The sequence below is a fragment of the Podarcis cretensis genome, assembly GCF_951804945.1.
Source record: "Podarcis cretensis genome assembly, chromosome: Z".
Lineage (NCBI taxonomy): Eukaryota > Metazoa > Chordata > Lepidosauria > Squamata > Lacertidae > Podarcis > Podarcis cretensis.
In genome coordinates, this window is record NC_137184.1 from 10,430,149 (window position 1) to 10,452,481 (window position 22,333).

At 40.4% G+C, this 22,333-nt stretch overlaps 1 protein-coding gene and 1 long non-coding RNA gene across 19 annotated transcripts in view; one reads left to right on the forward strand and one right to left on the reverse strand.

Annotated features, from left to right (window-relative positions):
• Positions 1 to 18,294, forward strand: part of LOC307207946 — a 41,546-nt gene extending 23,252 nt beyond the window's left edge. For 4 of the 10 annotated variants that reach the window (XR_013834863.1, XR_013834864.1, XR_013834865.1 and 1 more), the window contains 2 exons: positions 8,535 to 8,658; positions 11,624 to 13,311. This is a non-coding gene — a long non-coding RNA (uncharacterized lncRNA). Of the gene's footprint in view, positions 1 to 665; positions 997 to 8,049; positions 8,102 to 8,534; positions 8,659 to 11,623; positions 13,312 to 15,276; positions 15,494 to 17,628 lie in introns of those variants that run through there. The other 6 variants (XR_013834868.1, XR_013834870.1, XR_013834869.1 and 3 more) reach the window with 6 other exon arrangements.
• The window catches only part of RALGPS1 (Ral GEF with PH domain and SH3 binding motif 1), a 263,929-nt gene that overhangs the window by 17,911 nt on the left and 223,685 nt on the right, over positions 1 to 22,333 (reverse strand). For 5 of the 9 annotated variants that reach the window (XM_079962103.1, XM_079962100.1, XM_079962104.1 and 2 more), the window contains exons 13-16: positions 9,874 to 10,000; positions 8,857 to 9,008; positions 7,450 to 7,501; positions 898 to 978 (exon numbers count right to left, since the gene is read on the reverse strand). In XM_079962103.1, coding sequence (XP_079818229.1) covers positions 898 to 978; positions 7,450 to 7,501; positions 8,857 to 9,008; positions 9,874 to 10,000 — 412 coding nt within the window. Of the gene's footprint in view, positions 1 to 897; positions 979 to 7,449; positions 7,502 to 8,856; positions 9,009 to 9,873; positions 10,001 to 13,548; positions 14,316 to 22,333 lie in introns of those variants that run through there. The other 4 variants (XM_079962105.1, XM_079962106.1, XM_079962107.1 and 1 more) reach the window with 4 other exon arrangements.

The following is a 22,333-nucleotide window of genomic DNA, read 5'->3' on the forward strand; positions in this document are numbered from 1 at the left end:
CCACAGGTATCAAGTTGTTTAATTACTCTAAAAGAGTTAAGTTGTTCTGCTATTCTTTTGTGTAAGAGGGTATTGAGGCGCTTGGATTTTGGACCCCCTCTGTTTATTGAAGGAAATGCATGGTTTTTTAGGAAGTCATCAAACAGCAAACTGAGTTGTGATGAGACTGGAAAAGGAAGCATCAACTTGAAACCCAGTGTAATTCATTACATAATAAGATAACGAAAGTTAAGCATAAGAAAATAGAGCTTCACCACGTGTATGTGTATTATTTAAACCAGAAACTGCTTTTAAAAATGAGAACCTCCCTTTAAATTATGGTATGATCCTATGAAAGCTAAGTTCTGTTCATTTCAATGGGACAGATAAGGTGCAGTGCTTTAATATACATATATTCACACACACTCTTAGGTGGGGCTCTCTGTGAGTTCCCAACCAAGGTTCTTAGCAATTTATTATGGCTTTGCTTCAGCTGTTCTGCAGCATCAAAATGCTCCTAGAATATTCACTGGGCCCCAAGTTAAACATATGCTTAATATGCTTCCATTGAAATCAATGAGGCTTTAAAAGTGTTTAACTTTGTGGTGGTGCCGTTAATTACCCCGCATTTTTCAGTATAAGGAAGAGGAACAGTCAGCACTTATATGAAGTATATTTATATGCAGTGTGGTATATAAATATGGTGAGGCTTATGAAGGTGAAAGCATATGCATGAACAATCTTCTTACTCCTGGCAACTCTTATGAGAATGGAAGGAAAGTCTTTGCACAGATGGAAGGAAACAATGAAAAAGCTGTTGAAAATAAGCTCTCCTAATTAGCAAGAGGAAAACAGACTGAAAATAGAATTAACACCACAGTCTAGGGAGAGACACACCAACCAACCACCTAATTGTACCTGTAGACACAGCTCCGACTTCTGGGAGAATTCCGAATTGGTACCCGCCAGTTGGGCCCCAGCGTGGCGTACAACCGACCCCTGTTTATAAATTTACATGTAAGTTCTTTTCTTATAGTGCAGGTACTGTGGTAACATCCAACAAAACAAAGCATACAAGGAAACATGGGACACACATGTATTTGATGCTCTCAGTAATTGGAGAGGTGTATTTAGTGAAGGGCTGAATGCCCATTAAATAATGCTCATTTTAACACATAGGAACAAAGCAAGTAATGCTGAGCAAAAGAATATGGGGGCAAGAATCAAGTGTCTAAAAAGGAATTCAGAACCGATCTTTGTGATGCTGCTTCCATCTCACTGACTTTTGTAATGTTTATTGATCTTCTGAATGGGAATAAGAGAAGCTTTAGGAAAGTAGGATTTGTCCAATCATATCACAGTGCAAAGCAGAAGAATCTTTAGAAATAAAAACATTAAGGCACCACCGTAAGAACAGCTCTAGATGATCAGAACCAGCCAGGAACTGATTGCAGAGCATATGAAGTAATAATGAAGAGTATACTTCTAACCACACAAAGGATACATTTTCAGCATTAATGAATAACATTAGCTAGCTCCAAAAAAATCAAGGTTTCAGGGATCAGGTGCGGTTGCTCACAAGGAGGCTGAAGCCCTGACATCTCTTTGAAAACATTACTACTGGGGTCATGGATAAAAGTGTTATTTAATGCAATGCTTTGGCCCAGCAAAAAAAATACGTTTGAAGAAAAGATGAAGCAATCTATTTGGGAAGACTGACTTAGTCTAAGGGCCCTGAAGGTTAGCCCCAAGCCTCCCCATCCAGTCATTCCTCCAACTCAGTTGTGATGGCAAAATTTTTGGCTGCTTAGCTGAACCCTACTTAATGAAATTGTGCATGTTTGATTAGGTGAATGGGGCATGTGACTTTTCAGGAACTAAACAAGATCCTTTAATCTTTGAATGTGAAAAGTATGCTATCATGAGCAACTAACTGGCTTCCATAGTCTTCAAACAGTTGTACACCTAAGTTAGTGTGGCACAACAAGCTCTAATGGTATCATTGCACAAGGCATTCCAGTTATTCTGCTAATATGCATACACATGATGCCAAAAATGTGAATCCTTGTTTTTTTCTGGTAGAGTCAGGGGGCATTCTTCATCTTTTAAGCATGTAACAGCACAATCCCTTAAGGTGAGACTCCAATAAAAGAAAACAATTTAAAGACCTCAGAACCCTCTGAAGAATTATCCACCCAAATGCCACAGCTGCTAAGGAAAAAGAATTGATTTTACAATATTGGACAGCCTATGTGATTGCCCTGTACATTTCTTCCAGAGAAAATCTACCCCAGGCAGCAGCCATGATAACTGCCCCCTTAGAGAATGAGGAAGGGTGCTTTCCCAGGGAGGGAGATGCCAATTCAATGAAGACCTTCAGACTTTCTAAAAACCAAGGTCTTGCTCAAAAACATGTCCAGGGTCCTAAACACATCCAACCTGTTTTCAGGTTTTCTTGTGCAAAGTTCAGACAGGAAGGCAGAATATGGAACATATGGAACAGTAAGTTGACTTTGGGCAGAAAGGATGGGTTTCTCTCAGCACAGTTTGCCAAGATAAAATAAGCTCAAATGTAGGATTTATTTATTTTTTTAATAGCACCCTTAGCTCTAAAACCAATGTGGTGAGGTATTGGCTAAAAATAAAGTTCTGAGAGAACCATGTTCATAATTTCTGATAGGTGGCTTCAGCAGAGCTGACAGAACCCAGCTGAGGTTCTAGTTCAGGAACAGGTTGTCTGCAGATGGATTCATCAGCACTACCCCTTTAAGAAAGTGTTTTATGTGTGGATGGCTGCAAAGGTTATCCTTTATACGAGAGATACTGTTGAGAACTGCTGTCTTTTCAAAGTGCTGGTGCTGAGATATTTCTAGTCTGTTCTGTAAAAATTATAGAATGGACTGGATTTATGATTACAGTAGGCTATAAATCTCTCCAGGAAGACTTGTAACTTTGAACAAATGCTTAGATGCCAAAAGAGTTATCAGAGTAGCAAAAACAATTTAGCCACTTTTGCTTAACATCTATGCTGCCAGCTAGAATATATGCAGTTGCTGTTGAAAAAATGGTCTCCGGGACATGATGTTCCAATGTTGTTTCATGGACATTTTGACTAGCTTTGAGAACCAAGGCCTTTTCGACCAGTGTAGTTCAATTGGTATAAATACCACTTTTCTTTCATCTTTCTGAGGAGCATAGGAATCAGGGTGAGAGAAGGAAAAGGCACACAGCTGGCCAGTCTATGTATTCTGATTCCACATACTGGCATTGTGATACAAAGCTTCTGACCTGTCTGTCTGTGGGTCTCCCAAAGGGCTGTGTCACCATTTTGAATATTTGAGTGTTTGGACTCCTGGATGATGGTCCTGCTCAGTCATTCCATACCAGGTTATATATGGCCCAAACAATTACAGTGAAGGTCTCCTTATGGAGAGTGTGTGGCTGAGTAACACCCCCCCTTGCATCCCACTGTTATATGTGTTTGCTGAACTAATTGAATAAACACATGGTGACCCATAAGTTTTTCTAGAAGGCCAAAAGAGACAGTATGAAGCTCCAGGAAGTTGATGCTGTGTTGGCTTTCAGACTACTCCAGTTGCCCTGAGCCCCATGTGTGCTCCCCAATCTGACAGAACTGTGTGTGTAGTGATCTTCAGCCAGGTTATGTGGCCAAACTCACCCCTATTCTCTAACAGCCTATTCCCTAACAACCACCTGTCCAGTGACTTCCTCACCTGCCTAGAATGGGAAACAATCAAATCTGGCAAGTGCTTTCTTCTTGAAAGGAAGGGAGGATGGAATGTAGACAAGACCACTCCACAACATTCTGTAATTGGACTCTCAGTCCCAGGGAGAAGTCCTCAACTTCTTTGTGAAAATTTCCATAGTGGTAGCCTTTTTTGTCTCTTTCAGCAAAGACAATCAAAAGCTTATAGTAAACTCAGTTCTACTTAGAGTAGACTCACTGGAAGTAATGAACCTAAGTTAGTCATGCATGTTAATTTCAATGGGTCTACTCTGAGTATGAAGAGCAGGGACTATGCTAATCTTCTCTGTATTGCACCAATTTTAGTTTATGTGCTGCCCAAGCAAGCACAAAAATATGGAATGGTTCACAAATTTGCATGTTGCTCACATGTGCCCTGTGGTCCATCTGTGTCAGGAATCCAATACCTTCAGGGTTCTTTTGTCATCTCCCTACCTCAAGAATTTGACTGTATCTAACTATCGGCATCTGTTTTCCAAAGCCAGATTAAACGTTTTCTGTTCTGAAGTGCTGAGGGTAAGTTTGGCTGGCTTCCCATACTAAGACAGGCTGTGCCCATGTTCCCAGGGTGTTGAATGTATGGAACACATTTTATTGCATTGTAGTCTATATAAACGGGTTAGAAAGCATCTAATCAATCTAATACTAACAGAACAACCGGGAATTGCTGACTCATTTCATGTCAAGGTTCTCCTTGAGGATAAGTTTGATACTACTACACTGGCTGTAGCAAAATTCCTCTCGGAGGCAGTAAAAATCAGAAACCATTATGTATAGGCTAAAACTCCTATGTTGGCTAGCAAGGCCAATTTTACACCTTAATAACTGTTGATATTTACTATTGTTGTACTGTGTATTTTGGGTGTGTAGACCGCAATAAAGCAAGATATGGGAGGATGCGGTGCAATCCAATTAGTTCTTAAGGCATTTACTACCCTTGTTCATTGCCTGAGGGCACCTAGGATTTGTGGTCTGGGCAAGGTTGAAACATGACACTGCCTTTTAAATGCCTTGCTGGATAGCATCTTTGTAACAGAAATTGGGTATGTGCCTTATCCCCTCTTAAATCAGAGAAAGGCAGGACAGAGCCTGAAGAAACAGTTGTGATTACTCCAATCTGAAGAATCCACCCTCTGGGCATCTAAAATAACATGCACCTTCAGGGGGCTCTCCTTGACTGCATGTTACCTGATGCTGGCTGGGGGGTGGGGGGAACAGCTGCATCTCCCACCATTTCACTGCAAGGTAGCTAGGCTAAAGGAAAAGGAACCAGACAAGGAGCTCTAGTAGCTCTGCTCGAAACCCGTACACCTGCCTAGACTTGAGGCTGGAACCATAGAATCATAGAGTTGGAAGAGACCACAAGGGTCATTGAGTCCAACCCCCTGCCAAGCAGGAAACACCATCAGAGCACTCCTGACATATGGTTGTCAAGCCTCTGCTTAAAGACCTCCAAAGAAGGAGACTCCACCACACTCCTTGGCAGCAAATTCCACTGTCGAACAGCTCTTACTGTCAGGAAGTTCTTTCTAATGTTTAGGTGGAATCTTCTTTCTTGTAGTTTGGAACCATTGCTCCATGTCCGCTTCTCTGGAGCAGCAGAAAACAACCTTTCTCCCTCCTCTATGTGACATCCTTTTATATATTTGAACATGGCTATCATATCACCCCTTAACCTCCTCTTCTCCAGGAACGTCCTTTGCTCCCTGGTTTTGATACCAAAACATATGCCTCCAGCTCCAAGCATCAAATTGAAGCAATCTATGAGCTCCTTTCCTGCCCTGGTCATGGGAAAAAGGCATTGGAGGGGAGGGACAAGCCCGAAGGCACACCACAAAAAACTTCCCTGTGTTACCTGTAATAGGCTCTAGCTAGGATATATCAGTTGGGGAGAGATTTTTTGTGGGGGAGTGTGTAGCATGCTTAAATGTTCATCAGACTGTCGAGTTCAAACAAAATCTAGCTTCTGTGTTGCTAAGCAGGACTGCTCTGGGTGGTTGGGAGCCCTTCAGCAGAAGGAGTCAATCAGCAAGCTGTACCTGACTCCTTACAGTGTGGGAGATTCTGTTTGAGGGGAGAATATCCCTAGCACAAGCAATGTATTTCAGCTACAATGAAGGCATTTCTCAGAGGTGAACATTTCAGTTCTCCTGCCCTTTTTTGCCAAATTTCTGAATAATGGCATGGCCAAAATTTGAGATTTCCTAAAAAATAACAAATAACAATGTATTATTATTTTTTAGTTCATCAGTTGGAATAATGAATCTGGCTGTGTTGAAGCTGCATAACTTAATTTTGTAATGTGTTCTTGGACACTGTGCCCCTTGCATCAATTTCTTCTATTCCTAGTTTACAACTATCAACACACAGAACTCAGGCAAACAATTTCAATGGAAGACCACCCTCTTAAGATTATAAATGACATTTTCTATCCTGACTTCGTTACTCACACAAAAGGCTCTAAACTCAAAAATATAATATTTGCTTTATCTAAGTGCAACTCTCCCTACCTTTGCCAATTTACTGCACTTTAAATAAGGACACATTCATCAAGAAAAAGAAAACCTGAATTTTATTTCTTGAAATAAGATGTGATATCATGTACAGTATAATAAACAGAAGTACTGTGCACCCAGTAAATATGAAACAAGATGGTGGCCATACCCTCCTTGCACTATTCTGAGAGTGAGAAACTACGATCATTGTGCTCCATGAAATATTTCTTGCATCCTCTTTTAATATAGTGCCTGGTGATTGTAGGCATAAGAAATAAGCATCACCCCAGAAAAGGCATAAAAACATATTTTCCCCAGCAGGTGTCACTGAAAGTATTGATGGAGGTGTGCTCCTGCCACTGTGTGCAGGCGGGAGGGAGGCCCATTCCTAAGGGTGACTGGCAAGATGAGGTACCAGAATCTGTACACTTTACTGGTGACCTTCCAAATGTTGTTTGGAAGGATCAAATCAGCAAAAGAGGGATCATTATGAGAGAGATATTTTCCTGAATAATTTCTAACACATCATTTTACTACACCTTTTTCCAGTGTGGAAAGGACTCAACAATTTTGCTCTTATTTATCTCAAAGCTCTTTTGTTGGAAAATTTTGTAGCTTAGTAAATAAAATTGTGGGACTTCTCAAGGCCACTCAGTCCATTTGAACTAAGGCCTATCAAGTCTGAACTGGACCAGATTTAACCTCTGATATCATGTGCTAGACAAAGGCAGATGTATTTGGCTTAATTTCTTATGAGGAATTAGCTATTCAACATAGTTGAACATGATTTGCTTAATGAAAATGCGGCTGTATTTGTGGCTTTCTAAGAAGGTGTTGTAAGCAGATAGGGTATGTGGACTCTGGTTTATGACAAAAGCCCAATATTGACAAGTTAGATGTCATGTTTTCTTATTAAGGTAGGTTTGAAAAATGTTTATTTTATAGCTTGATGGGATAATAAGAGCTAAATGTAGTGTAGGAAGCACAAAATATAGGGCATACACACAGTGAATATTTGGAGTGATAGAGCTTCCACACAACCTCAGAATGGCTGCATTTATGGCAATATTCCCCCCCACAATTACCCTGCAGGACCTGATTAATTCCTTGAAGTAAACTGAAACATGGTTTCAATACATATAAACTGCAGTGCAACTAACATCTTATACCACTGATTGAAGGTTATTTATTGGCAAAGAGGACACTCACCTTTCAAGTCCTGAAGAAGGCTCCTCACTAAATTCTGAGCTTTCACTGCTTCCTACAAAACAAAAGGACATAGGGATCTGTTAACAAGAAAAAGTCCACTTGCCTTAGGAAACTTCCAGAATACACAACAGAAGCCAGACTTAAGAGGCCAGAGTGAAAGTGATGTAGGTAAGAAATTGCTCCTGGGGGAAATGTTACTCTGACCAATGTAGCACTGCAGTTTTCTAGGTATAAAATATTTAAAAACTGTCCTTCAGTTTTTATTATCTTCACACAGCTGCATGTTGTATAGTACCTTCTGATTAACACTGCTACATCAGTGATTAAACATAATCATACCAGCCAAAGAGAAAGCACAGACACCAAATATATGACTGATTTCCCTTTAATCAAGACACAGGACAAGTAACGTGAAGCAGGTGACGGTGCCATGACAAATCAGCCTGATGCCTTACTTCTCCTCATCCTCTTATTACTCAATCAGAGCTTTTTAAACCAGTAATTTCCCATTACATTTACTCAAAGGCAACTTAAAGTTACCAGTGTAACCAATTCATTTGCTTTTCCAAACTTGGATTGTTTGGATTTTCTTTTGTTCAGGTGCTCAGTAAAGCAGCAGCCACCACAGCAACAGAAGATTCCCAAATCCCAGGTTGGTTTCCACTGCAAAGGAACTTCACAACATGACAATGAACTGTGATGGCTGATCAGGCAATAGATGACAATGGCACTTTTTCACATTCAGGTTATTAAGTGATAAGCACAGTGCATCATGCATCCAACGAAGTAGGTTCTTGCAAACGGAAATTCATGCCCTTGGAACCAGCCTCTAAATCAGACGAGTTTCCCTCAGTGTCTAAATCAGAAGAGTTTTTACTCCACTAAAATCCACACTGAAAGGTGCTGGCCATTAAACACCCCTCAAAATAGCTCTTTCTTTCCTAACAGCTGATAATGTATTTTATCTGCAGCCAAAGTTAAGCTTTATGCTAAACTTTGTGAAACACCTTTCCACTTCCTACCGAGACCATTCCTACAAGTAGCTTGTGCTCTCCTGGCTTCAGTAGCATTTCTCTATTTTACAGAAGTGCTGCCACAACTCACAGAAAAAGAACAATACTGAAAAAGAACTGAGTACTCCCTATGACACAGCTGCCACAATCTAGCAAGTTAGTTCTTGATAGGAAGACAGAGACAAACGAGAGAGAGGTGAGTCATGTGAGGTTTCTAGGCAAGCAAAAAGCAGATCTTCACTACTTTTAAAATGTTTCTATCCAAATGACCAATTATTGTTAGTCCTGAAATCAATTTATTTTCTCCTGATTCTGCATTTCTAGGAGCCTCTCTGAGCTTCAAAGCAGGCAGAGAATCAGTGAGACTTTTGTATCCAAACCATTGAATACTTACCTATGGAAATACCATTGGTGAAAACAGAGTTTAATGTGTTGTTTCTGACAGGACTGTGGGACTCTAGCACACTGTCATCCAGCAGGTGGCGTGGTTTCTCTGTTGGGAACGTTGCGCTTTTACTTTCAACTACACTGAACTGACACATCATACTGGAAAATTGGAAAAGGGGAGGGAAAAAGCAAAATGTTCTTATGTAATCTGATAACATCCATTTATTCCCTGCTTTTTTTCCCACATGGACATCATCTCACTGTATGATGATCATAAATGTCTGCAAGTCCTAAGTGGAAGGTAGCTAATGGGACCTTTAATACGCTCCTCATTGGCTGCCTGATAATCTATTTAAGAAGTGAGGTCAAGCAGCCTGTATAATTAAGTGGTTATTGCCTTAACATAGGATGGGGATCTGGGAGTTTTCAAGTTCTTCCTCCGATGTTTCTACAAAAGTTGCTTGGTTACAGTGTTGCCGGCCATGAGATTCAATAGTCCTGAATTCCTATCCAAGCAAATTCAATGAGATGATGCTGGGCAAGTAATAAGTATTAATTCAAAGATTCCTAACAGTGGTAGAATAAGTAGAATGCTGGAAATCTTATCTGAAAAGCTGATGCTTCCCACTGTGTTGAAACTTCCCAAATCTATCGGTAAAACTTATTTCAGAAAGCCTAGGTGAGGCAGAGGCACAATTTATTTGGCCTGTAAATTGGGAACTAAACAAAAAAAAAAAGGTATATCTGGTGATATACCAACTCCCACAGAGTTTGGGGGTAAGAATGGCACTAGAATTTGTCTAAAAAGGCAGAAAGTCCAGCACTTGCAAGATAAGACAAGGAGGTTCTGAGGTAGATGTTTTACTAGTAAAGAGTGAAACTCCTGTGAGATTAGAAAAGGGGAGTGGGACCACTGGGAAGAATATTTCTGCTCTCAGTGAGTTTTCAATTGCTGAATTAAACCTTAATGATGTCTGAGTAAACTGTAAGAGCTGAGAAAGATGATGCAGATTGGAACACCCACTTGTTTCCCAGGCTGTGACTCTTCCTGTGTCGTGGTACAGGAGGAGTTGGCAGGCTGGCTGCCACCGAGGCATCAGGACAAGTTGGTCTCCTGCTGAACCTCATAGCTGCTGACACCTCTGACGGACCTACAAAATAGACACCAATTAATGCTAAACTGATGCTGAGGAAAGACATTCCTAGGTGTCATGTTATTTGCTTTTGGAAGAGCTGAATGACCCTGTAGAGACAGATGGAAATTATGTGGGGGGGGGGGAAAGGAAGGAAAGTGGCATCTGCTTAAAGACGATTGTCATTGACTTCAAATGGCAGGTGCTTCCCCAAACACTGCTTCTGGCCTGCTGGAATTACACCATCCATTCCTATTAAGAATCTATCCAATTAAACAAAAATAGCAATTTGTCATCAAAATTATGTGCAAGAATAGTTTTGAGACCAAGTCCCACACAAAAAATACTGGCTTTTCTATTACTTTAATGAGACTTGTCAAAAGCATAACATACAGAGCCAGAACAATACGTCGGGCGTAATCTTCAATTTCTAACAAAAACATATGCTTTGAGTTTGGTTTGTAACCCTACCCGTCTGTAAACAGTTTGTTAGTATTGACTTGTAGCATGAGTATCTATGGGAAACGCAAGGATGTTCCATGTAAATCACAGCCAGACAGATGTCAGCTCTGGAACTTTGAGAAGGTCTTTGTGCCAACAAGCTACACATTTTTAGCTAGCACACACGCGATGGAACAGAGTTATCAAGTTTTTAAGTGGTTTCCTCAAGTTGGCTGAAGATAATTCTCTCTCTCTGTGTGTGTGAGAATGAGTGAGTGAGAGAAAGAGAGAGAGAGAGAGGAGAAACAGAATTAGCTATAGGTGGCTGAAGAATTGCTACCAGATGGAAACAAGATTGTCTCAGCTGAGACAACAGGTCCTAAAGCAATAATGTCCAAGGAATGGAAAGAGAGTTCAGCTTCTACATATTATTGACATTTCAGACTCTGCTAAAAAACTCCACGAAAGGACTGGTTTCTATAGGGGCTTTAGGATTTAGGCAGCTGAGAGGAGAGGGGTAAGGACTGCTTCAAGTCTTCTGCATATCCTACAGTGAAAACAGTACATATATGAAAAAGGGTGAAACCTGGACATAGTGCAATGATCACTTGCATCTATACAACTAGGTTTATATACACTGAGAAGATGGGATTCACTCTGGCTGACCAAAGCCTGTACATGTGGAACAGGCATGCATGGAATCAACATGTGACAAATATAAATATGGGTTCGATGCTCTTGCTATATGAAAGTGCTATCTGAGTAGGAATTTTTGAATGCTTTAAGTGGCCCAAAATCACATTGGTGGGTTTCAATTTCGGCAGTGATGAAGTGCATCAGAGTAAATATATGTGAACCTTAATCTAAAACTAACATTACTCTGCATCTGGTGAAAACTTGGTTCAGATACGCTAATGGCAGGTAAGCCATGCATGAAGCAGGGAAGTTGGGCAAGCATGTTTCCTTAAAAAAAAGTTTGAACTCTGGGATTCATGGCATTCACTACAGTGAACAAAAGAGCAGCAACTCTTTCCCACAGAATAAAGAATGTACTGACAGATGTTGGATGCCACCTAGTGAAAGTAGGGTACTATACCATACTTATATTCTATGCCCAGTCTCCAGCCTGGAGTTACAGAAATATAGATGGCATAGATTTCTCGTGGAAACTTACTTTTATTTTCTTTTTATTTCCCAAAGTCCTAGATTTTAGCTGTGCCATTGGTGAAAGCAAACTAAGCAAACCTTCACATCTCCAGGCCTTATATTTGACACAAAATATAAGCAGAAGAATGAAAGGCCTGTTTTGGAAAGGAGGATACAAAACTAGTGTAAAGATCTAAAGTGGAGATGGAATGAAACCTCTTGGACATTTCTATGCTACAGTCACTGCAGAAAAAGAAAGTGTATTTTATGTGTTCTTGTTCTCTGTCTTTCACTCACACACACATACACGTGACTGAAGCAGCTTCTTGCATGTCTGCCCTGGTGGATCAATAAGGGTTTGAAGCACTCAGCACTCTAGAAGGGTGAGTCACTTTGGCATTATGCAGTTTCTGAGAAGGCCTTATATTAAAAGGTCAAGAACATTTTCCAAAAATGCAGCTCTGCTCATTTCTTGTTCAGGGGTGTAACCAGAACCACACACTAGAAGTTGTTGCATGAGAAACACTGTCGTGTGTGTGTGTGTGTGTGTGTGTAGAATTTTGTGTACTAACTGCTGCTTCTCAAAGTTCCATTGGTTCAGTCCTGCAATATAAGCCCTTAGACATTCTACTTCAGTCTTGTTGATACCATTGTAGCAGACTGTCAGTTAAGGGATTATGAATCCATTCTGAAGCCTGTCATGGTGGGAGAAATGGGGCTAGTGAGTAGAGTGAGGAGAATTTATCAAAAGATGAGTTCTGGGACAACTTTGTGGTACATTTTCTAAATGTAGCACTTGGTTTCACCAGGATTTTACTAGTCACACTTTAATAAAGCAGAGCATTTCCTCAACCAAAATCTGAGAACACACTTCAACATGATCCCTATCTCTTACATAAGATTCATGACCAGGTGTCTGAAAGTATTGTTTACATCCCATGTGCATAAACAAAAGTGAAAGATTGAAGGAGACCTTCAGGTGCTATTGTGATCTGAATCTATGTTACCAGTGAGTCCCAGCATGCAATGCATACCCATAAACAGTTACGTTGCTAATTTTCTACAAATGAAGGCAGCGATCAGGTCCATTTTTTTGGTATTTTTATTTCACTGCCACAGAGGAAAGTATAAAATATGTTAAACATTTGAGTGGTATTGATGCTATACAATTCAGAATACACAGAATAAAAGGAAAACAAACAAACAAATATTCACAGAAAGCCAAGCCCCAAAGGCAACAGAGTGCCGCTGCTCCCCATTATTGACAATAATACATCACTGAAAGCAATATCAGCTCCACTACAGTATCCTGAGGCCAGTAACTGGTTAACTAACATCTGCTCATTACCTCTGCATGCAAAGCCAGTGCAGCATCCTGTTTTTGTGCAGAAATCAATGAAAGTCAACCCTGACTTGATTTGATGGCAGTAGGCAAAGAGATGGAGGAGGCAGCTGAACACAGACAAGCTCAGCCTACAACTGCATTATTCAAAACAATGCAGTTAAAACAATGAGCTTCCCGTGGCACCTGAATCAAGGCCCTTAAGTTTTCAACATAGATCAGCTGGTGACTAAACCAGTGGAAACTCAGTGCTGACCCAAAGTAAACAACTAGTTGCACAGTCAAACCCTTTCTATTGTATAAGGGATTAGGTGGTATGATTTGTTGCTTTACTCATAATCCAATTGAAACACTTTGGTTGTTCTTTTTCTTATAAATCAAAATGCTGCTTTTTTTTAAAGATCTTTTGAGAAGTTAACCCTGTTCTGGTTTTAACGAAATCTGTTGCTCAACCACTGCAGCAGACCACTCAGTTGAGAAATAAAATTTATTTGCTACATTGTGTAATCTCTGTATTCACACTAATCTCTGTAGCTCCTTTCAGAGTTACTGGTCTTATTGACAGAAGTTCCAGCTTTTAAATACACGTGAGAGCAAGTAATTTTGGCTGCTTGTTCCCACTAAATGATGTCAACTGCTAACAAATACCCCTCCTGTTTATTAGTTCCCCACCCTATCCACTTCTTGTGCATACTATTAATGTTCATATACCTCCCAATGAAACAAATGATGTCTAGCATGATTTTCCAATCACTTGGCACAGGAACACACATGCTTGGTTTTCATTATTTCTTTACATTATTGTCAAGATGACACTGACATATACACTGAAATAACATACAGAAGGTATTAAAACATTATTACAAACTGTTTGGGGAACTTGAGAAAAGCCCAGCAGAAGCTGACGAGTGCTGTTTAGAAAGCTGTGGCAGGAACATTTGGAAAAGTTGACCACGTAGCTTTAATATCCCCAAGGATCTCACTGTTTTTTCCTTTGCATAATTTTTCCATGAATAATCATTCAAGTGCTATAAACAAATGGTAACTTATGCAATCCTTTATTAGCACATTAAGCCTCAAGAGTGTAAACGTTTAGTTCACTAATTTTGCCCTAATAAAACGAAACAGGAGCTGATAGATCTCAAGCTGGTGAAATGACTGAATGGGGAGCCACAAATCTCATAGTTTGAACTGAGTAACAAGCAGAAGACATTTTAAGTTTTTAAAGAAACTTTTGGGTTTGGTGCATAAAAGTGTTATTGATGCTAAGTTGGGTAAAGGTCTACACAGCCTATGTGAAATTTGGCCAGATACTTACCTACTTAATTGCTAATGTAACCATAACTCTGGGCCTGGTTAAGAACCAGGCACAAAACAGACGCTTAAGAAAATCAGAGAAGAAATCTGTCAAACAGAAGAAAAATATAAGCATGTTGTAAAAAGGGTTAAGCCTTTAGCTCTGGCTATTGCAAAATCATAGTTTTCCTTGTTTCAGTGTTTTGCTAAATGCCCACTAAAGTCTATTAAAATGTACAATATGTGGAAAGCCTGCAAGTTACATCTGCTGTGTTGCAGGCACCAAAGAGAGACAAATAAAAGGAACATGTTTGGTGTTTTTTTAAAAATCAGATCAAATCCCTGTTTTGACTCTAACTAGGCAGTTCTGTGAAAGAAGATGCAAAGAGATGACCGATGAAAACAACAGGGAGCCAGGAAGATACATTTTAACTGCCACAGACAGTCATCTCTGCTTGAGGGACAAATTACATTGAATGCATTTTTAATTAGGAAGCTTAGAAATGGTCACATTTCTTTATTTATAAAAAGCAGGCATAGGGCTCGTAATCTGGATCAGGACTATGGTGCTTCTCCGCCCACACCAATTTTCCCTTTGGAAATTGTCCCCTAGGACTGCTATTTCATTCTAAAAGTCCCGGTGTGTGCTCTGAAGGCAAAGGAAGCTACCACCTTTGCTGATGCTAAGCCAGCCTGGGTTTAGTCAGTGCCTGAATGGAGAGCTTCTGGGGGCCATAGGTATGTTACCTTGGATTCCATGATTGCAGAAATGAGGGGTATAAATGTAAGAAATAAACATTTGAGTTCCATTCTGCCCTCTTTAAAGAATCATATGGTACAGCATATGAAAGAAGGCACACTGGGTAATAAATCAGTTACAAATGATAGCAAACACCAAACTAGGCTCAGTAACTTAGAAACATTTCTCCCCTCCATATCTCTACTTTCTTAATATATAGCAGCATTAAGTTGACCACCTATCCACTGTGGTTTCTGAGGGCTGCTAGTTCTGTTACATTTTTTCAGCACTTATCTCTATGGTATATAACGTTATATGTTTTATTTTTAGAGATATGTATTGCAGGTAATTCCTGAAGAATGGAGACACCCTGTACCTGTACAGAAGAAGTCCCTTTGTGATATGCGAAGTGCTCCTATACATCTATACATGCTGAAATCTGAAGTGTGATTCTTCTCAAATCTTTACTTTCAAATAAATACAAAGGCCTAAGGCTTTAAAAAGTGGATGACATCATTAAATAAAGATCAAGCTATTTCATTATAAATTCCCCAAAGAGATAAATCATTGTTAGTTTACAGAATGCATTTCCTTCCTAATGTCAATGTCCTTCATGGTTTTGCTCCCATAGGAAAATTTACTTTGTCCAGGGAAAAAATGACAAAATGAAACAGCCTCTTATTGTGCCTCAGTTTAGCCTTGACCAGCTTTAAATATATCCTCTTAAATATGTTGCCCAAACTTCATCTGTTATGTTCTTCTACCAGACACTGGAAAGTGCCTTACTGCTCAAACAAGTGGACATTTATGTGGCAAACAACTAGACAAGTATCACAATAGCATCCCCCATGTCACATACATTTAAAAGAAAAATGGTACCTTCATTTATATTTAAAAGCAGCTTCATTTTGGTTGTATCAGTGTGTCTTACAATCTCCAACTAATATACAAAATTCACATTAATGTTCATTAACTGCATGTACAAATGCAAATTTTAAGAATTTTTGACCATCAAGCGGGACTCAAACACAACAGCATTCTCCCACATGAGATTCCCTGTAACTGGTATTCAAAGGCAGATTGCCTTCAACAATGGAGGCAGAAAATACTCATTGTAGCTAGTAGCCCTTGATAGCTTTATCTTCCATGGATATGTCTAACTGGCTTTCAACACCATCCAAGTTGGTAGCCATTATTACCTCTCAAAGTGAATCCCATGGTTTTACTACGCACTATGTGGCGGTGACTGGCAGTGTGTGGTGGAGGCAGCGGGCCATGGGAGTTTATTAGGTTTGGCACCAGGAGAGGGATCCAGTGATTAATGGGGTTTGGTACTGCCCATAAGTTAGAAGCCAGGCTGAGTGGAGGAAGAAGGGTCAGAGTGATCTGAGACAGAGCGAGGCACACAGGATGTGTTGGGAGAGGAGGAAGAGATTGTTCAGGCAAGGGATGGGCCAGCAGACTCCTTGCCATTCCCCACCCCACTGGTTCCTAGTACCAGGAGGGGTTTGAAGAGGGAACAGCAGTGATACCTTTTATGTAGGAGCTGCCTCAGGTTGCACACACCCCATCAGATGAGGGTACATAAGCAGGGGCGGGGGGGGGGCATGGTCTCACTGTTGCTGCAATTACTCCACAGGCACAGACTTGGAGAAAGCACCTATATCCACCACTGCCATACTTGCTCACAAAGAAAAGCAATTTCCACCTCTCCTCTATTCAGAACAGAAGGGAGGGAGGGTTCCAGTCCAATGAAATCTGGGCATATTTAAGGGGTCATGTTCAAATTAGGAGTGGCTGGACCAGTACAAACAGAATTTGAGCAGGAAAATGAAACAGTCTCTCATGCTTCATGGATTTTTGAAGGGATATTTACTGAGACCTTTTTGGGCAGGCAAACTGGTGCCTGTCATTGCCATGTTGACAGCCCTTGGCTTAGAGAAGATACAGGTTCATTCACCAAGGGGAGGGTAGTTAGAATACCAGGAAGAACTAAGTTTGCCACCAAGGGTGGGGTACAAAAGAGGGTTCTGAGTTTTTATGTCTGGTGAATGATTTTAAGTCTTCAGTAATGCCAATAAGTGACTATTGCTGGTGGTGGCACTGCCTTCAGTTGCAGCATGAAGCTTTCTTCACCTGGGCTTAAAGCAGACAAATGAAATTTGTCAATAAATTCGTGAGCAGATAAAAACAATATTCCAAACCCCCAAACACAGAGAAATAAATCAAATGGGCATCTGTTAAGATTAGGAAACTACTGAAGTTGTACCACTGTCAGCACCAGAGATGGGAGGAAGGGTTCTGCTGGACGTTTCATTCCTGTCTCTTTAATGACTACCAGAAAATAAGCTATCAAAGCCATAAGACCAAAATTAAGAACAGGCATGACAATTAGGCACTTCTGGCTTGCAGTAAATGACTTGCTACTAAAACATCCACAACAAAGCTATTTACTAGTATCCAAGGTTACATCTAACACAAACTGCATAACTAAATGTCAGACTAATTGTTTACGTGGAAAACGATGTTTTCCTTTGAATCCAAAATGAAGGAAGTTCCATCCGGATTACGTCACCAGTGTAGTAGCCTGACTGGCCAAAGGAATATAAATGCACAAACATCTTTGCTTATTCTCTCTTTTCATTTTTCTTCTTTTTAACTCTTATTTTGCATGTACACCAGATCTAACAAAGTGCGCTCATTGCAAGCTCGTTCCAGGGTCAGACATATTGAGCATGACTGGGCCAATTTCCACCTCATTACGGTAATGTAATTCCTCTGACTTAAGGGAGTTGCTCTTCTGCATTCACAGTGGGGTAATGGAAACGAGAATGCTCTTGTCGGGAAGTATTATGGGGCCTCAACAGTGATGTGGTTTCACGGAGTTTAGCATGAAGAAATTGAAGAAACAAAAAGATCTATTTATGGCTGGAGCACTGCCTACTGCCTTGAAAAGAACATGACCTGCTTGACCTAGTCCTTTACCTCTCAAATAAACACTACAGTGTATGTAATGCTTGGCCATTTTCTTCTATCCTCCATGATTCTTCCCAGAGACTGTATTGGAAGTTCAAGGGTCAAACAGTGCAAAGACCTAGCACACAACAGTCCAGACTATGGAATGCTTCACAGATAATGCTTTACCTATGGTGAGATAATCTCTACAAAGGGAGGGGTGTGTGGAGAGTGTACACTGTCTTTTGTTTAGCATGCGTTGGGTTTTAATTCTAATCACAAGGACATGGATTGTGATGCTGGCTTCCAGAGTCATGTTTTTGCACCTAAATTAATACTTCTTTCTAAAAATATACAGTAGTTAGTAAATCAATTTTAACTTCATCACTGACATTATTTCTGTGTAAGAAAATAACTTGTGTGAAGTGAGTCTTATATGTACTGTATCCACTAATATGTTTGGTTTCTTAAAATGACACTGATCGTATTGAAATGCATACAGCAAAAATGCAAAGCAGGTTTGCATCAGACCAAAATGCATTTCTGAGGAACACGGAAAGCTGCTAGAAACTTAATGGTGAGGTTTTAGGAATGAGGACAATTCTTTAACACTTTTCTACATTTAAGAGCTATCAGATGCTGGGAACATACACAATTTCTGCTCTGTATTACGTTAAAACATTCTCTGGGAAAAATTATTGAAGCACATGTTCCAAAACAATCCGTCTGCTGGCTATGGTGCTCATGTTGGACATCTTTTCGTCTACGTTACAGGAACACAGATGGCTTTTTTCATCATAAGACACTTGATTGGAAAATGTGAACAGTTGAAATATTTTAAATGCTGTCCAAATAGATATTGTCTCCCAGTCCTCATGATTCTGTGGCAGCACTAAAGAACTTAAAATGTCCCCATTAGAATTCTACAACTTCTAGAAACGTAGGTACTTTGTACAACCCTGAATCTGAAAGCTTTTTACTACATATAAATGGTACTAATGGGCTAGTTTCACTCTATGGGTACCATTCAGAATTTAGCATGAATGGTGGCAGCAGAAACAGAAAACCAGCCATGAATATAAAACTACTCTGTTGTGAAAAGTACTTCTGTCTCTTGTCCATCACTTGGTCTGATTTCTGGAAAGTTGGTTGGCAAACAAGCAGACAGCTGGTTTGCTCTGACATGTCAAAGCCAAAATTGTCAGAGAATAAAGCTGTATTGACTGAGTTTCATGTTGTCACAGGACACTTTGCAAGAAAACCACATTTCAGTGAAATGATCTTCAGTGGAGTAGGAGCAGGCATTTGCTAAAGATGGGTAGGAACGAACCCTTAATTCTGCAGTCATCAGATGGCCAACATACAAACTTTACTAAAGAAAAGGAATCAAAGAAGCTGCTGCTCACCTGAATGGATTATGATAACTCAGTTCATTAGCACTACAGAACACCCCATGTGTGACCTCAGCACAGACATTTTATTAATAATGATGATAATAATAATAATGTTATTACTGTATTTTTGTGTGTATAAGATGCTCCCATGTATAAGACAACCCCTATTTTATTTTAACACAAAATTAAGAAATCAGTATTTTAAACATCAAACAGAATAATTCTGGTGGGAGGTGGCCCAAAGTTTGGATTGCCATATTTCAAGAGGCTTAGCCTGGGCCACCTAGGTCACCTGCATCAGAGTCTGAACCCAAGCCCAGGCCACCTGCGCCAGAGCTCAAACCCATGTGCATTCACCATCCATGTATAAGAAACCCCCAATTTTTTACTATATTTTTTTTTTAGCAAAAAACGTTGTTATTTATACCCTGTCCATCTGGCTGGGTTGAACCAACCACTCTGAGCAGCTTCCAAAGCACATAAAAACAAAATAAAACACCAGACATTAAAAACTTCCCTATACAAGGTTGCCTTCAGATGTCTTCTGAAGGTTGTAGTTACTTATCTCCTTGACATCTGATGGGAATAAATGATAATGATAGTGATAATGATCTTCCTTTTCAACCTTCAACTTTCCCATGTCTCTTTCCTTTGGTAGCTTCCTTTTTTTCCAGGCTAATGAGTCTATATGCCCCTATGCAGTCCTGACTGCCACACACTGCTTTTTATTTAGTACCAGAAACCCAGTCTTTTTATTATTTCTGTGAAAGCTCTTTGTCTTCTGCAGTATGAGTAAGATTACAGAAAACAGTTTTCATAATCAGGTAGCCCCTGGTGGACTGAAGGAACCACTGCCAGGGCTGAGGGGCAGAGGGAAAGAATAATTGTGTCTCCTCTAAGCTGAAAACAGTCTTAGTGGAATGGAACTTTACTGAATAACCCTCTCTGCTGAACACGTACTAACCCCTGTCTTTCAGAGGACTGTAACTTGGCTGACCCTGGGCAGAATTTCACACATGCTACAAAAGCCAGTACGGCTGATGTAAAAGGGACACGCTGACCCTACCACGTTGCAAATCTAGAATCCAAAGAATGGAGACAATAAAGAAATCCCCCCTCTTCATTTTTAGTAGTGATTGAGATAAGCTCCATGGTCCAGGATATTCCAGCATGAACTAAGGGAAAGTTATGAGCCACTAAAAATAGGGATTTCTAATAGAAATATCTTGGAACACCTTAACAAAAAGTGTCTGCTCCAGTTCCAACTATACAATGTATTGACCACACTGAATGTTTTTGTTGCTGGGGCAACAGCTGAATTTTTTGTGTTTATTTAGTTGTCCTCAGTATCACACCACACAAGCAACTCTGCTTAAACAACTTGGTTCAGGAATGCATTTAAGCTTCAGAAATGTTCATTTCTTGATCTGTTTAACAACACTTTTATAGTCCTATAAGTGCTTCTTGTTTAGTGGGCACTAACACACATACGTATGAAAAACCGATGGCATTTATTGTATTATTGGCAGCAGATTAGAGCTTTCCAGCTGGGCACGAACCAAAAGGCAGTGGTGAGCCTGTCAAAACTGCATGCTAGAGCCAGCCTCAGATGGAAAACCTAATGGAAGAATGGAGCTACAGGAGTATTTCCAAAGGCCACTGTGGGCAGCCTTCAACTAAACAAACCTACCTCCCCCCCCCCCCCGCCGCAAAAAGTTTATATGGGAGAGACGTGGGCCTGATCAAGCCCAACCACAACAGATGCTACTGAAAGCTTATGGTGACAAAGTGATAAAGCTCACAGTTTGCAAAGAATCTGTTCGTCAGTATCATTCACTTATGTGACAAAATAAACACTCATCCTGTTCCAAAGGATTTTGATCTCAAAGAGATGGATGATAATCTTTCCTGGATACAACAATGCCAAAGGATCCTGTTTTGCATCCAGCTCAACATTTCTTTCTAAAACTTTATTTTTAAAATTTGAACTTTCTTTCATCATTCCTATAATGCACTTGAGGACTACAGTGGTGCCTCGCAAGATGAAAAGAATCCGTTCCGCGAGTCTCTTCGTCTTGCGGTTTTTTCGTCTTGTGAAGCAACCCTATTAGCGGCTTAGCGGATTAGCGCTATTAGCGGCTTAGCGGCTATTAGCGGCTTAGCGGCTAAGCAGCTATTAGCGGCTTAGCGGCTTAGAAAAAGGGGGGGAAGCGAAAAAATCGCAAGACTTGCAAGCAGTGGCGTAGCGTGGGTTGTCAGCACCCGGGGCAAGGCAAGTAATTTGCGCCCCCTAACCCGTGGATTTGCGCCCCCTAACCCTAACCCCCAGATGTTGCGCCCGGTGCGGCCGCCCCCCCTGCACCCCCCAGGCTACGCCACTGCTCGCAAGATGTTTTCGTCTTGCGAAGCAAGCCCATAGGGAAATTCATCTTGCGAAGCGTCTCGAAAAATGGAAAACCCTTTCGTCTAGCGGGTTTTTCGTCTTGCGAGGCATTCGTCTTGCGGGGCACCACTGTATTTCAAAAATAAATAAACAGGGCCAATGTGGGCCAAACTACATGTGATACTGGAGCAATAATTTTGGTGCTTCTGACATTAATTTTCTTTTTGTAAAAACAATTGCAGAACCCTTAGTCTGTGGTCTGAGGGGTGGGAGATAACTGCTGCTGCAGCCTGGTTCAGATCACAACCCCTGGAGCTGCTATTAGCTACAGAGAAGAAAACCTGCAAGCTTAAATGAAGAATGGTAAAGTGACTTCCACCTTGGAATATATATGTATATATATATAAGCTTTCTCGGCAAACTACTATAATATTAACACTTACAGTCCTCCAGATGTTATTGGTCTATAACTCCCATCATTCCTAGCCATTGGCTATGCACTAACATATTAACTGAGTGTCATAACTTACCGAATATCCACAAATTCCAGGGAACCAGTAGCGGGAGGGCCAAACTACAAGCAGGTGCATGTATCTTTATTCTGGCACTTTTTTTTTTTTTTGAACCAAAAGAAGTCTCTGCAGGCTGTAAGATT